Raw genomic sequence first — 16,417 nt, forward strand, 5'->3', positions numbered from 1 at the left:
GGTGAAAGAAAAGGATCACATATGCTGAATGTAAAATGTTTTGAATGTGATTTGGGAGTGAACAGTAGTGTTGTGAATTGCTATAGGATGTCTAGTTAGCTTGGATTTTTACAGCTAACCCTTGCTTAGGCCTTTCCATTTTAGGTAAATTAGGTCTTATGAAACATTTTTGGTCCTGAGAGTCCTAAAAGCAACTTGTTAAAGTTCCTTTCTTGTGTTCACTGCACCAAGACTTACTCCAGGACAACTGCTGGGTGTGTGTTGGTATCTTTAGACAAGTGAGACATAGCAGACTCCAGAATGGTTTATCTGGCTTTATTTTCTTTTTCCACTAGGACAGATAGATTTCATGTGCTACTGTGAACGTTCCATGTCTGGGTTCTGTTCTGCTTGAAGCAATAAGGAGTCCAGTGCACTTGTTAATACAATTCAGCGAGATTAGGTTTTTTAAAACGGCTATCTGAATTCTAGTGACTGGTAGAGAAGGTTCTAGGTACCGGCTGTCAATCTGGTTACTGTGTTGGGTAACTCAAGTGTCAGGTAGCCATGACACTTGCATTTGTCACTAAATGTCCAGATTTCTGAATTCTGTGATGTAAAATCTTTTGTTTTCTGAATAAATTAAAGAAGAAAAAATACATGATGAGTAAGATGAGAAGGAAAAAGTTAAATCTTAACTATAACTTTTTTACTGATTTAGAAAACACTACCTGTTAAATAACAGCAAAAAAGTGATCCTCTACGATGAACCTTTGTGTATGTTGTATATTATTTTGTGCGATCATGGAGGCAGTTTGGTGATATTTGGCTTAAAGGGATGCCTGCATAAAGTTCATTGGCAAGAACTCTTCTCAGAGGCGAGAGCAAACCATTTGAAATAATTAGTTATGTACATATATCCAGTCTTATTTTTTCTGGATTCCTTAGTCTTCAGGACAGCAAATACCTTTGTTATTCTATTGCAACATGAACATTCTTATTTCAATTTTTGCAACTCTAAGGGAGGCCGAAGTGTTTGAAGTTGGTGTAGTGTTTGCAAGGGATGGCTGGAAGCATGAAAAGCCTTGGAGGAGGAGAAAGAAAGTCTGTTAGGTTATTTTGAAAGAACTAGGAAAGGGGTTTGAAGCCTTTGTTCAGATATGAAATACAGACATTAACTTCAAAGCTAAATGCAGCTGAGACAATTGCTCTGTGTTTGTGTATGTGTTGGCTAACTATCTGAGAGAATTTAGATGACATACAGCCTGTTTTTCTGTAACATGCATACGAAATGTACATTGAATTTTAACCCCATTTTCCCCACTCTTCTCTAGCTCCCAGCAGCAAAAGGCTTTGTTGCTAACAGCTTCTATTCTGGGTTGACTCCCACTGAATTTTTTTTTCATACGATGGCTGGTCGAGAAGGTCTGGTTGATACAGCTGTAAAAACAGCCGAAACTGGATATATGCAGGTAACTGACAGTGGAGTGAGGCTTTTATCAGCCTTGCAAAAGGAAGATGTTTCTTATGTGCATGTTGAGGTGAGGGAGAAGGGCTTTCGTTATGTGTGTGTGTGTCTGTTTTTAACCTGTGAAATACAAGACTGGTTTTAATTCCATAAGCAAAAAGCGGTGTATCCCTTGAGAAATAAACCTGATTGGAAGAATATTAATATTCTGGTAAAAAAAAAAATTTCCTCGGGCTATTGTATAATAGTTTCTTGCAACTTAGCATTATGTTTCCTATATGATGTGATTTCTAAACGTGAAAAATTGTGTTGTTGCTTTAAATTTTATTATTGTTGGCTTTCATGTTCTGGAGAATGTAAAGTAAAGCCCTAGGGATAATATATGACTTAAAATAGGTTTTCATGCCTTCTAATCACTGTGTCAGATTTATTTCCCAAGTCCAGTTTTTATACTTTTCATAATCCAAATCAATAGCTTTTTTTCTTAAAAAAAGATTCCATTTACTTTCCTTGCACCTTTTTTCTTTCCCCCCTCTCAGAGGCGGCTGGTAAAATCACTTGAAGATCTTTGCTCGCAGTACGATTTGACAGTCAGAAGTTCTACTGGTGACATTATACAGTTTATTTATGGAGGAGATGGCTTGGATCCTGCAGCCATGGAAGGGAAGGATGAACCACTGGAATTCAAGCGAGTTCTAGACAATATCAGAGTAAGGATTACTGAAATCTTTGTTGGAAGTGTGAAAAGACTAAGCAGCATGTAGGACGAAGTAATAAATTAAGGAGAAAATTGATTCAGTTGGAGGATTTATTTTTGAATTACCTCTTTTGAGTGGTTCTGGTCAGCCTTTCGGCATGTGTATGCTAAGAGTTATAGATATTTTTAACATTGGAACAGAGCAGCTAGGACCAAACTCTGTGTGTAAGCTGGGAAAAATAAAATGCTTTTTCTGTGCTTAGACATAGTTCTAGGGCCTAACACCCAACTCACTAGATAAATTACTACTGGCTTAGTTGGATACTGGATTGGACAAATTAAGTCCTTATTAAATCAAGGCGTGTGTTCTTTGTGTTGAACGGCTGCTTCTGTCAGAGGCCTGATACGGTGTTTAGTAACTCTGGACACACTGTGTTGTCTGAAGAATGGAATAGTTGGGTTTGGGGTTTGTGGTTGCTTTGTTTGTTGGTTGTTCTTCACCCTGCCCCTGAGAGAAAAGCCTTTTGCTGAAGTGAGTGTAATGAGTTGATAGAATTAGAAATGTGTGTGTGTTTACCTTCAGATTTAAAGTCGTCGAAGTGGAGCTTCTCTTCACAGTAGTTTGGTATTACATAGTAAAAACAAAATAAAAAACCAAAAAAACAAACACAAAAAACCCCACCGAACACCAGAACTGAGGAATATTATTAATCAGTTGTATATATCTATATTCTTTTTCTTTACAAGGAAGTTTTTGTGTATATGTTTTATGTGAAGAAGTAATTGTTTTCTTCTTAAGGCTGTGTATCCATGCCGAAGTGAACCAGCCCTTAGTAAAAATGAATTGGTGTTAACATCTGAGTCCATAATGAAGAAGAATGAGTTTCTGTGCTGCCGAGACAGTTTTCTGCAGGTAACTATCTCATTTCCTTGTCACAATGTGATTAACTTTTCCTTGTAAATCAAGTAAATGAAATAAAATGGTTTTATCAGTCTGTAGGAGCAGTGGCTAAATTTTATGCATTAGTAGCAGTAGTAGTAGTTTTTTCAGTAATATTTTTGTACATTCAGGGGACGGGGAGGTAGGACCAGTAATTTTGATTCTTATTATGGTAGTTGTTCATATTCACCACAGGAGCTTTAGAACTGAGAGAAAAATTGAGTAATATTTGAGTAGGAGATGCTGTGGAGATACCTTGCTGGAATTTCTCTCCCTAGCAAGGTGCTACAGGAATTGTGCGCTTCTCCTAGGATGTCAGCAATTAAATGATACTGACGCCATGTATGAAACCACTTGGACTGAGTCTCATGCTCTGTTATGCATATGTTTTGATATTATCAACTTTCTGAATAACTGTTTTTACTCATTTGCTTACTTTCCCTTAATAGAAACACTTGCCCTTGTTTATTGTGCTTTCCTGTGATACTAACCCAGCAGAAAATATCTGTGATATGGAGTGCTTTGCTGGGCAGGGTTATATTCTGGGGAGTACTTAATTGTCTTTTAAGGATGAGTGGACATTTACATGACTGTTTACACTTGGGATTGTAAAAATCAATTTGTTTGAAAGAGCTTTAAGTGGTTTTAGTATTTGTGGGAGCACCCATGCTTAAGACTACTTTGGGAGACAGTGATAAAAACTGTAGAATTAAGCTGTCTGTGGTCACATAAAGGTATTACCTTGATGAACCTTCTGGTTACTGGCAGTGATGAGAACAACATTAATTTAGATTCCTGCTTTTGAAGGGTTTCTTTTTAATAGACTAGAGTGCTTCAGAGCAGAAAGTGACAAAGCTAGTAAGCAGTTGTTTATAAACCTGATTTGCAATTCCATTGATAGAGCAGAGTTGAAAATATAATTGCATCCTTACTTGAAATATACTGTAAACCTTAGCAGCATCTCTGAAGGAAAAGATGTGCAATATAATAATACCAAAGCTTGGAGAGGAAGCTGTTCTTTGAGGTATACATATTTTTTATTATATCAGGAAAGTCTGAATAATTGCTATTAATTTCAAAAGCACAGATTTGACTACATCACCTTAATGGTAATTAGTTTAACTTAAGATTTTGAAGTTTTAGATACTGTTACATTTTCTTCTTTCCTTTTTTTTTTTTTTCTGTTCATCCTTGAAGACATTAACTGAGACAGGTTATGAAAAATATAATGAGGTAATTGTAGCATGTGTGTGCACTGTGTGAGCATTAATGTTAGTGCTTTTTAGCTAAAAATGTGTGCATAGTGCTAAAGTAACTTATTAGCATATATACATTACTGCTTGTTAAATTTTAACGTAGGTGTTCATCACAATAATTTACCCAGTTCTTTTTTAATGGTGAAAAACATGACACATGAAATAATACCCATAGTTGGATTTGAGGAAGCTTTCTTTTAGTACCTGACTTCCCTTTCTGAGACTCATTCTTTGAACCTTCGGGGATATAAGCATGTTTTTTCTGAGGTTTTACTTTCCCTTCCTCCATTTTTCCCTTCCAAAACAGAGATATTTCTTATCACTGTTATTTTACCAGGAGGTTCCTATAATGGGGTTATCCAGTCTTGTCCAGAAAACAGTCTGTCTAAGTAGCTTTTTCAAACAGACTGGCATTCATTCTGCCTGCGCTCAGGCCTCACTGGAGGCCTGATGGAAAAGCAGATTGCTGGCAGTTTCAGTTGTGTTAATATTTTAACGTATTTTAAGATACAGGTGAAGGCAAATTTTTGTTTTCTTCTTATCGAAAGTGGGAATATCTATAAAAATCCACAACAAATAACAAGATTTTTCTGTTTTTTTTTCTGTTGGGGTTTTTATTTTGTTTTGAGTGGATAGAACACGAGTACTGGGGAGTGTGGTGCAAACGTGGAAAAGGCTCAGCACACATCCAGTCAGTGCTGGTGGATGTGGAGCTGACCGACTGCATCTGCCTGGACCTACTGCTGAATCCCCTGGGATGGTGTGTACCGCCTGCGTTTCACTGGGCTTCTTCACTGGGGGTGTTCTGACACCAGTGGTGCTTCCCGTGTATAAATGACCCCACTAGCTTGAGTGCTGGGACACATTTTGCAAACACCGGAGGGACTGGGCTTTATACCCCAGACTGCTGTTTGACTGAGCATCAGCTCTGTGGGAACTGACAAAGCCCATGTTGAGCCAGAGTTTACTGTGTCAGTTTTGTGCCTTTTTGTTACTGAGTCCAGAATAAAAGACTTCGTAGATTTAGACTGTGTGAAAGACCCGATGATTTCTTGAGCTCCCTCTGGACGTTATATGGCTGTGCTCATAAACAGCATTGCACTGAATATGGTAACCCCTTAGCAACAGACAGACCCAGCAAAGAATGAGCTACAGTTTCTATTTGTGGCATAGATTAATCCATAGTTTGGATGAATTGCTAACAGGCAATTGAAAGTTGAGAGGAATAGGTTATTTCCTTTTTTAGTTCTTGTGTGTGAATAAAACTTTTGACAACGAAAAATAAATCTCTTCAGAAATTTATTTTCTATTTCTCACCTTTATTCTTTGGCTCTAGTGCATGGAAGTAATGTATCGTTTGAGTACCTCATTTTTACAATTCAAAATGATGCATAACCATCGACTTAGTATGCTGGGGACATTTTTTTTTTTTTTCAAGTATTTTGGTCCTTGGGAACTGTCAAAGGGAAAGTTGACAATGAATAGTTTGCTCTAATGCCTGTTGTATGCTGACTTGGTCTTAGGTCTGCCCTATTGTGGTTTTCCTCCACATGACTGCATAAGTAAATCTTTGGCCAGTATGACACTTATTTTGGGGAGTAGTGGTGGTGTTATTAGTACTGTCCCTGAGTTTCATGTGAGTAGGTGAAAATTTGAAAGAACTTAGTGTTTGGTGTTCTGGAGGGAGAAGTTAGTGTTGTACCTTCTGCCTTCTTCCCCTTCTACTCCTCCCTTCCTGCCCCTCCAAAAAAGCAGCATCTTTCAAGATAGAATTACAGTCTTTCCTTAGTGGTTGTTTTTTCTCTACATCAAATGTTCTGAGTAATCTTCTGCAAGTCCTGCAATAGTCCTCTTTTTTTTTTTTTTTAATGCACCTGTAAATAAAAGGTTAATTTTTCTAACATTTATTTTAGGAAATAAATTATCAATTTTATGAAGATATTTCGAGGTCAAAAGCATTTACAATGGCAAAATATTTCATTTGTGCATTTCTACAACTTACTGCAGGGCAAAAGTGGCAGAAATGTAGGAATGCATCCTGTTGTCATCCAAGTGGGGAAACAACTTGAAGCATCCATTCCAGTAGCACACTTCTGTTGTTGGTTCTTTCGTTTGAACTTTGTTGTTGTATTCACAGAAAATAATCTACTGTCTGAAAATACCTGGAATACCAGTAAAAATGTTGTTATTTTGAGAATCTGAGGATTCTGTTAGGATATAATAGAAGTGTTTTGATAATGATTTATTCATTCAATTATTAAAAAAGAAAAAATTGTAAGTAATTTTTGGTGCCTGGCTACAAGAGTGGTTGGAAGGATTCCAGTAGTGAGTGAAGAATAGGTGGTGTTATACAGTCATCATCCTGGCTGTCAGGCAGGACTAATGGGGTAGAAAGGGTTTAAAAGAACTCTAAAAATCCAACTGTTCACTCCTCCACAGAGGCTTTTTTGAATCATTATTGAAGTAGATGGGAAGGATTTATTTTTGCTTTTTGTTTATATTTCGGTCTTGATAAGCCTGTGTTACGGTAGTGACTTGCACTGAGTCCACTTTCATGGCTTCTGGTGTACATATCTATGTCCAAAGCATAATGCCTGAATGATGTTCCATAAAAATGTTTGATATTTTTCCAACAGTATTGTTTCAATTTATGTTCCAGTAAAGACTGCTAGAACTACTTGGGGTAAGAGAGTTAAAGGCTTAGGTACCACTACATGTTAAATGCAATTATCTGCAAGACCTCTCCACAGCACAGAGAAGTTATTTGAACTATGTTAGCTAGGGACTGACATGTATATACATCAATTTTGAGCGTTTTTTCCCACCCAAATGAAGTACATCTTGAATCTCTGAAATCTATCCAGCAGGTGACCATCATATACTTTCTCTCTTGCCACAGTCTTTCCACTTCGTCTTATTTTGAATACTCAGGAATGGTGAGAGTGTGTTTGTGAGAAAATAAGGATTTGGAGATTGTTATTGTTGTTGTTATTATTATTTTGATGGTAGGATCAGTTTCACTAAGTGGTGGGTAGGAAGGAAGGACCAATCGAAGTCAAATCTCTGAAGTTGTCAGTGTGTGCTCAGGAAGGATGCTTTTGTTCAGCATGGACCAAATTCCTCATGTACTGCTACTAATTTGTGGTTACATAAGAGTGAATCTGGTTTGCTAAATTCTAGTTTGTGTGTGTGTGTCTTAAGTTTTGATGTTCCTCTTTTCATATTGTGCATTGTTAATCTATGACTGTAAACATTCCATGAGGAGCTTTAAGCAAATAATTTACTGAAGACTTCACTAGGAAGGCCATGTCTTTGCTTACTGTTGCTTTAATGTAATTTCAGGAAATTAAAAAGTTCATCAAAGGTGTTTCTGAGAAGATAAAAAAAACTAGGGACAAGTATGGCATTAATGACAATGGCACAACAGAGGTAAATATTTAATTTCAAGGGAGTAATTATGCAGTTACTTTAAATCTTCATAAGCTATTACTTTTCCAACTGTTCTACTCTCTTTTCAGCCACAAGTTTTATATCAGTTGGATAGGATTACTCCAACACAACTGGAGAAGTTTCTAGAGACTTGTAGGGACAAATACATGAGGTAAGTGTTTAGCCTGTTATTTTCTCTCAGTTTATCCCTTTCACCTGCCCCAAATTCAGTATTTATTGCTTGTTTGCAATCCAGGAGAGTATTTTGCTATTTTTACTGTATTAGTGTTGGTTCTGTTATGAGCGCAATACAAATAATAAGAAACAGTTGGCCCCAGTGACAAACATTGCAAGACAAAGGTAGAATGCAAAAAAAAACCAACCCAACACATTGCCACCTACAGGTGAGGTTGTTAAGGGGACATGTTCCCTTCCTCTCTTGCAGAAAATTGTTCCAGACCTCCACAGAGTCCATGCAAAATACTGTCTGAATTGTTCAGTTCCAAATCCATGGTTATTCTTGATCTATGGAGTCTGTGTCACACTTTATGCTACATTCTTGAACCTGTTACACACTTGTAAGAGCCTTTTGTTTGTTATTCTGGATTTTGTTCTGATTAAAAAGTAATCCACATAATAATTTTTTAAAGAAGATTTCATAGAGGTCTCTTGTGCTTGAACTTATAAAGCAGAGTTTTGGAAATGTTAGAATATGGCATTTCCCTGAATGGGGAATCATGAATCTATTGCTTGATGCTTAAGAGGAAGAGGACAAGCATTTTGTTTTCTGTTATGGATATTACATGAATCCATGGAATGCCTGTGTGACAGAGCATCCTCTTGCCTTGCATGAGATCAGCAACTTGAGTATTGTTGGCCTTTTAACCTCTCTCATATTTGTTTATTGAAAAAAATTTAAAAAATCTCATATATCTACTGGAATAGTTTGTGTCTTTCCTTGCTTCAGATTTTATGCCTTTTTGGGTTCTATGTCTCTTTACTTTTTTAATGAGAGAATTTCTTTATCAGGGCGCAGATGGAGCCTGGTTCTGCAGTAGGAGCTCTTTGTGCACAGAGTATTGGTGAGCCTGGCACACAGATGACTCTGAAGACTTTCCATTTTGCAGGCGTTGCTTCAATGAACATTACCTTGGGTGTGCCAAGAATCAAGGAAATAATTAATGCTTCAAAGGCTATTAGGTTTGGTTTGTTTTTTTCCCTTTGCTTAAGTGAAACCTGATGGATAAATTTCCAATATGTGATAGCCTTTCCCTGTTCTCAGAAATATACTATACAACATTGAATGCATAGAATACGCAAACAGGAAAAGTGTAATGTCTTTCCAATTAAGAGATACTTGGGCCCAAGAAAGACAGGTGTTCTTTTTTCTGAAAATCAAATTAAGTGTTTACTTATGAAGTTGAATATTCCATTAGGTTTCTCTGCTATACTGTGAAGCTTTCTGGTGTTTAGTGGTACTTGAAGCAAACCGCTTCCGTGGTTGCCATGAACCCATACTTAAATAATACTAGAATAGTGTATAATCACTAGTTGTTGTGTTGTAATCTTTTGTGTGTGTGCTTGTTTTTACCAGCCTGAAGTACATGAACAATAATTTTCTTAAATGTACCCACGTAAGGTGAAGGTCTCATTATCATATTAAATATTACTCTAGATCATGAGGTAGATTCTGTAAAGCAAACAATTTCCTAACTGTGTTTTTTTTTTGTGTGTGTGTATTTTTTGTAGCACCCCTATTATAACAGCACAACTGGATAAAGATGATGATCCTGATTTTGCCCGCCTGGTTAAAGGAAGAATTGAGAAAACTTTATTAGGAGAGGTAGGAAAAAATGTATTATTGCTAATGCTTTAAGCATAAGCATTGGCCAATTGCTGTGGGGCATTTTAACCATTTTCATATGCTAACTATTTCATCCTTATCTCTTAAAGATTTCAGAATATATTGAGGAAGTGTTTCTTCCAGATGACTGTTTCATCCTAGTGAAGCTGTCCTTAGAGCGCATTAGACTACTGAGATTAGAGGTGAGTTGTTCAGTTCTTGTGCAGAATATGCCTTGGGTAAATTCCCAAGGGTCTCTTAATCCTGTCTTGGAAACAGAAATTTAGACCAGTGGAAGTTAAAAAAAAGAAAAAAAGAAAGTAAACTAAGGATGTTCTGTAGCTACATTACATCTGGATTTTTTTTCCTTGTAAAGTGGATAATTTTTCCTTTATTTGGAAATGAGAGAATATACTTTCATTACATGGTGTCTTGCTAAATACAAGGATGCCATTTCTGTCTGTTAACGTATAGGCCGATACCCTCAGCATAGGATAGTATTTCATGCAATTTGTAAGAGTAACAATTTTTGTTAATTTTTCTATGTTCTGCTTTTTTATCTTCTGTTGAAAGACTGCAGCATGTCCTTGATCAGATTTATATAAGGGAAGTATCCTGATGTTTACTGGCTGACTTTTGCCACAGGTGAATGCAGAGACTGTGCGCTACTCTATTTGCATATCTAAACTCAGAGTGAAGCCTGGGGATGTTGCTGTCCATGGAGAAGCAGTTGTATGTGTGACCCCTCGTGAAAATAGCAAGAGTTCAATGTATTATGTATTGCAGTCCCTGAAGGAAGAACTACCAAAGGTAAAAAACAAAGGCTGTCTCATGTTTTTGTGGGAGGTAATCAGTAAGAATAATTTGGGGTTCTGTGTTGGGAAGATGAAGTAATTCCTGTCAGTATTGACAGTGAAGATGGGCTGAGATCATAGCTCTTAGATTACGATGCTACTGCTTTACAGCTGAAACTAAGCCTTGTTTACTAATCCTTATAAATAAAATTGAAGCCACAATACTTTCCTGACAATATTTACTGAAGCATTCCGAATGCAGCAGTTTTGTGAAATAATAGCATCTTCTTCTAGCTACATGTAGAGTGGAACCATATGACAGTATTTGGCATTTTTGCAGCGGTGAGGACACTGTCTACTTTGGATTTTGAAAATCCTGATAGGTGAACCTTAGTTATGATGCTGGCTCAGTTGTGTGGATATACCACCATTCAGAGACCCAGATCTGAGTGTGAGGATATCTGGCATAAAATATAAAATGTAGGTAGTGTGAAAGGTTTAAAGTGTGAATGTCACATTTGCACTAGTGTATTTAAGAACAGGAAATCTTCTTTCATATATATTTTAATTGAGCATTTACTCGAGAGGCTGGAGCTTCCAATTGTGTTTGAGCACTAAAATGGTTACCCTTTTATACTGCATTACTGTACACATCAAAGTTACTATGTTTATTTGTTTTGTGAAGGTTGTAGTGCAAGGTATACCAGAGGTTTCCCGGGCTGTCATTCATATTGATGAACAAAGTGGAAAGGAAAAATATAAACTTCTAGTTGAAGGTGATAATCTGCGAGCTGTTATGGCTACTCACGGAGTGAAAGGAACAAAAACGTCCTCTAACAACACTTACGAGGTAATGTTCCAATGGGTGCTGTGGGTTTTTCCCCATAGCATCTTTATAAGTGCTTGTTTGTGCTCAGATGCAGCAGTTGATATCTAATCAAGCCTGATTTCACTTATAGTTGTCAGAATGCATTAACACAAGAGAGCAATTCAACTGGCAACACTGTTCACTTCAAAGAAGCTCTTTCTATAAATATTTTTAAAATGGAGAAATGCAAAAGGGTAGTAATGGAAATGAAGTATTATCTGACATCAGATGGTATTTGTTCCAGGAAAATACTTGCTCCAAGCATTTGGCTCTTCATTAATCTGACAAAATCTCTCATGTAGGTAGAGAAGACACTAGGAATTGAAGCTGCTCGGACAACCATTATCAATGAGATTCAGTATACAATGGTGAACCATGGTATGAGCATTGACAGGAGACATGTTATGTTACTGTCTGATCTAATGACTTACAAGGTTTGTACTGTGCATTTTCTAAATGTTACACTAGTCTGTTTATGCAAATTAATTTTATCGTGTTTGAGAAGGGTGAGTGAGCTAGGGAGATGGAAATCAGTTATGGTTTTAAAGAACTCTAAGTTATACTAACCAAATACTTTTGTTTGTTTATCAAATAAAATACTTAATTAAACTAGGTCTTGGGGGTGCGGAGGAGAAGGTCTGTTTTTACTGAAAACAAGCTGGGGAGTCATAATTTCTTATTGGAAATAGTAATCCTAAAAATTGTGGCATGAAAATCAACTGTTTGGGTAACCATGCATGCAATTTAAGGCTTGCTGTGCAGAAAACCACATGAGGTGTGGTTCATAGCAGCTGCACTGTATATAAGGGTCAAAGCATACAAACATTACAAATAGAATCAGATTACATGTAGAGAATGAGCAGCCTTCCAGAGCTTGCTAGTAGAAAATCCATATCTGTTCTTTATTGATGGATTTTCTCTCCTTCACATCCAGTATGTTTTTTACATTTGAGTACATTTAGTGAAGTGAGATTTTCCACTTTGCCTGCCAGAGTGCAAGGGTTTGAGTCAAATGGATGGAGGAGTTCTGACTTCTCCCAGAACTGTAGGGCTTTGTTGTCCTGAGCTGCAGCAGTCCCCGGGCTGGCTCTGTGGAGCTGCCACACAATAGTGGAAAAGGGCATCAGAGCGCAGTGTTTCACACTTGCTGGGCTCCTAGCATTCTTTTGTTGGGACTTTTGACTTCTGCTTCTGTGCACAGTCTGTTATAATCAGGAAGTTTGTTAGAAACAGAGGCAGAAATAAACCAAGCTAGTTTAAGAAGCTAATTTCTTTTTTTTCTGGGGAGTGTAAAAATGAAGATTTAACATCTGTGATGTTCGGGCAGCTCAAGTCAGATTTATCAGTAGGCAGTAGCTTCAGCATAGTGCTTTCAGAACCCACTAAAGTTTGTAGCTCACCAGCTAGTTTTATAATTGCATGTTTGTTTTTTTTTTCTCATGGCCATGATTCTCTCAATCTTTCCAATATCCTTGCTTGAAAAAAAGTAATCTATTGACCATTTATAACAGCTTCTGTTGTATATATGAATAATCACTTCTGTTTTATTTAAATATTGATTGCTACCATACTATTAACCTTCAGAATGTTTAACTGCAAACCAGCGTATTATGACAATGCTACATTGCAGATAGTAACCTTTTTACTTACCATTTATTTCATGTGTTTGTTAGAATAGAAGCTAGTTTTCTGTTGTTCACTTGATTTGCCTCTTCAGCAAACAACTGACCTCCAGCCACTATTGTGATGTTCTGTCTTTGGGTTTTTTCCATCAATCAAGGGTGAAGTGCTGGGCATTACTAGGTTTGGACTGGCAAAAATGAAGGAAAGTGTGTTGATGCTGGCTTCCTTTGAAAAGACTGCAGACCATCTCTTTGATGCTGCCTACTTCGGACAGAAGGATTCTGTTTGTGGTAGGTATTACAAATTCTGCTGCAGTTTGCGGTCTTTACCCAGCATCTGTAAACCTCTTCAAAGCATTGGACTTTTGCCCCTGTTAAGCTTACTTGTCAAAAACTTCAGGTCTGAGGCTGATCCATACTTCTTGATCCTAGAAGTGTGGTGGATGTTTCTCTACTTCAAATCTCAATCAGAGATCTTGAAATAAGTTGGACATTTGTGGTATGTTTCTTAAAGTAAACTTCTAGTAATTTGGTTTTACTTCTAACTGCATAGCTCATTAAAATACCAGGAAGTTTGTCCCACTATCAGTAGTTCTGTTTTTTCAACTGTGAAAGTTTGTGTATCTTCAACATGTAGAGCTGATGAAGGAATCTAGTACCCCATTCAGTCTTTAGAGTTTGTTGTCATTCCTACCAAGAGGCAAAAGACATAGATGTCTTTTGCATAGGAGACTGTCATACTGTGCATAATGGTTGCTTATGTTATTTGTCAGTTTTACGTAGAAATAAAGGCAAAGTTCTTGACTTCTTTAGTTACTTCTGATCTAAATAGGTTAAAATTATGTTTGCATTTTTTCCTTTTTAATTAGAAGCCTTGTTTATCAGTACTCTGTTCATTAACAGAACAGAGAAGATCCCTGTCCTGAGAAACAGGTTTTTAAATTTATCTAGCCTTCAGTTTTAAATTCATTAACACCCACTGAATAATCTTCTCACCAAATTCATGAAAGAATCTGATAAGAGTTTAAAAGTACATGAGCTTGCGCATACAAGTTTATGCGCACATACATACAGCCAAATACAAAATTCAAATAGAGGAATTTTCTCATTCTGTTTGTCTCTTAATTTTGCATTTCTGCCATGTACTCTAATATTTGGAATTGAAAGTATTTTTCTTTTTTTAAACTTCTTTGCCTCCATTCCTCCCAGATTTCTCTCTACTTTAAGCTACATACATTTTGGGATTATTTGTTAACAAGTCTCCCTCTAGTAGTTTAAACAGAGAAAAGGAGAAGTCAGGCAGGTTTTGCCCTCTCATCATTTGTTTATGTAATGCCTACTGTCCCAGAGCTCTAACCGCTCATTTGGAGTTTCTGGGTGCTAATGATGTATAAAAATATGAATGTATTATGTTAAGGTCTAGTGATCTGTATGTATTTCTAGGTGGTCTTAGAAAGTGTAGTCAATTTCAAACAGTGCTCTGTGGACACTGTGTTTTCTGAATCCCTGGAATCTGTCAGAAACTTTTGTGCTATTATTTTGTATTTTAAGAACTCTGCCACTTCCTGACTGTCCAACATTCCACGTGACTGGGATTTTTTAATTATTATTACTATTATTATTATTTGCGCATGACTAAAGCAAAGATCCTATGGGAGATTGATTCCATCCTGGACCCTAAGAAAAAATAAATATTTTCTCAAAGTCTCCTCTGAGCTGGTAAAATCTTGTTCTGAATAATGTGGGAACCAAAGATCTTTTGATGTTGCCTTCTATATAAATGTTTTAGTTTAAGTAAGAAAATGGAATGAACAAAACAAAATTGTTGTCTGTCTTCCAAAACTTAAGAGAGAATACTGGCTTGCTTGAATTCAAAAGTGCTGTGCAGCTGCCTGATCTGGCCATCACTGGTTACCTCTTGGAATTACTGTGAAAAGGCTCTTACACGCTCATGGTTTTGCATCTCCAGAGCAGGAAAAGTTATAAATATTGCCAAGAAAAATGAGTATGTACCCAAAATTAACTGTAGGTCCTGAACTGAATGGCATCTCAAATCAGTGCTTCTCCTGAATGTGTGGGTGTAGTTTTAGACCATGTGGCCTTTGAATCCCTTTTGTTTTGCAAGATGCTTTTTAACCCCACAACAAAATGGGACAAAGCTGCTCCCTGTTTTTACCTGCATAAAGAGAAGCATTTTCTTTTGAGAATTGCTGATCCCACCTGTCGGTGGGCAGAGTGGGTTGGAACAAGAGCGAAGGATGAGATCCAGTTCCAGCAGCAGCCACTGCAGCAGCAGGCTCAGCAGGAGAGATAGACAAGGTTCCTGGGGACATGGTTGGGCTTGATGATCTTGACGGTCTCCTCCAACCAGAATGATTGTATGATTTTATGTGATACAGTCGATTTGCCTTTCTGTCCCCTTCCCAAGGAGCAGCCAACAGCACTCTAATTTCTAACTTCAAAGTGCAACTGCCAGCTACAGATCACTGCTGTGATACTCATTTATGAGGATGTGATCTGGAAGGGAAGTGTCAAGAATATGCTTCCCAATTAGAGCAGTGTGACTGGCTTCATCTCTGCCTAGCTTCTTCCAGCCGAAAGCGAGAGCAGCAGTTCCTTGCTGTCAGCTACATGCTTAGGTCTGCAAGAGATGACAACTGATAGTGTTACAAGGCATTGCACTGAAGGAGGCTTGAATGGTCACTGGAGTGGAGTGTGCTGTCCTGGCAGTTGTTCTGCCATCATCAACATCATTATCTCACCCGCCCGGAATGATTGTTGTTGGCCCCCAGTTTACATTGATCTGAGCAGATAGAGGACACACGCCTGGTTGTTACAGTGGCATTTTCTGCTAGACACGACTGCTGTCAGGTGAAGGGAGTTGTCTGCAAGGTGCAAGGGAGGTGCACATGGAAGTACTGCAGGGGAAGGAGGATTTCCAGAATTTAAGTGCAGGTTCCATGGTTCAGAGGTTGGCTCAGCTTGAAAGGTTATTGTGCAAAAACAGTTAAGTTTTATTTTGTTGGTTGTTAGAAAAGTATTTCTTCTATCCATTGGAACCTGTGTGCTGTAGGGGCGGTACAGATTAGTGGGCCTGATTACACAGCGACTAACTCCTAAGAATTCTATTTTTCACAAGATTTTTAAGGTATGGTGTTGGAAAATGCAGTAGAAATGCAGCAATGGTCTAAGAGTAAAAATAGTGAATCTTCATTAACATTTAACTTACCAACCAAATCTTGCCCAAATTTTAAGCAAATTTATTTTCATCCTTTGTACATTCAAAGGTGCAGCTATTTATTGTTATTTTCTTAAACATTTATGTGAAGAACAATATTCTTATATTCCTGAGAATGTGTGAAAGTGTCATTTGAATTATAACAATATGCCAAGAAAAAAAGCACTGGTATCCATCCGATAGCTTGCTTTTGATGTGGAATGTTCTTTGGGAAAGTTATATACATCAGTAGACCTGGGATATAAATCTGTCAGCACATTGCTGTGAAAATGTTATCGCTATC

At 37.4% G+C, this 16,417-nt stretch overlaps 1 protein-coding gene across 2 annotated transcripts in view; it reads left to right on the forward strand.

The window, feature by feature from the left end:
- POLR3A (RNA polymerase III subunit A) overlaps window positions 1-16,417 on the forward strand; it is a 34,854-nt gene that overhangs the window by 16,170 nt on the left and 2,267 nt on the right. The window contains exons 19-31 of one of the 2 annotated variants that reach the window (XM_082053738.1): window positions 1,314-1,451; window positions 1,987-2,157; window positions 2,944-3,057; window positions 4,282-4,317; window positions 7,683-7,769; window positions 7,859-7,941; window positions 8,799-8,969; window positions 9,519-9,612; window positions 9,723-9,815; window positions 10,258-10,422; window positions 11,092-11,256; window positions 11,577-11,708; window positions 13,055-13,187. In XM_082053738.1, the coding sequence (XP_081909864.1) occupies window positions 1,314-1,451; window positions 1,987-2,157; window positions 2,944-3,057; window positions 4,282-4,317; window positions 7,683-7,769; window positions 7,859-7,941; window positions 8,799-8,969; window positions 9,519-9,612; window positions 9,723-9,815; window positions 10,258-10,422; window positions 11,092-11,256; window positions 11,577-11,708; window positions 13,055-13,187 (1,582 nt within the window). The remainder of the gene's footprint in view (window positions 1-1,313; window positions 1,452-1,986; window positions 2,158-2,943; window positions 3,058-4,281; window positions 4,318-7,682; window positions 7,770-7,858; window positions 7,942-8,798; window positions 8,970-9,518; window positions 9,613-9,722; window positions 9,816-10,257; window positions 10,423-11,091; window positions 11,257-11,576; window positions 11,709-13,054; window positions 13,188-16,417) is intronic. The other variant, XM_082053739.1, reaches the window with a different exon arrangement.

The sequence above is a fragment of the Streptopelia decaocto genome, assembly GCF_964273445.1.
Source record: "Streptopelia decaocto genome assembly, chromosome: 5".
NCBI lineage: Eukaryota > Metazoa > Chordata > Aves > Columbiformes > Columbidae > Streptopelia > Streptopelia decaocto.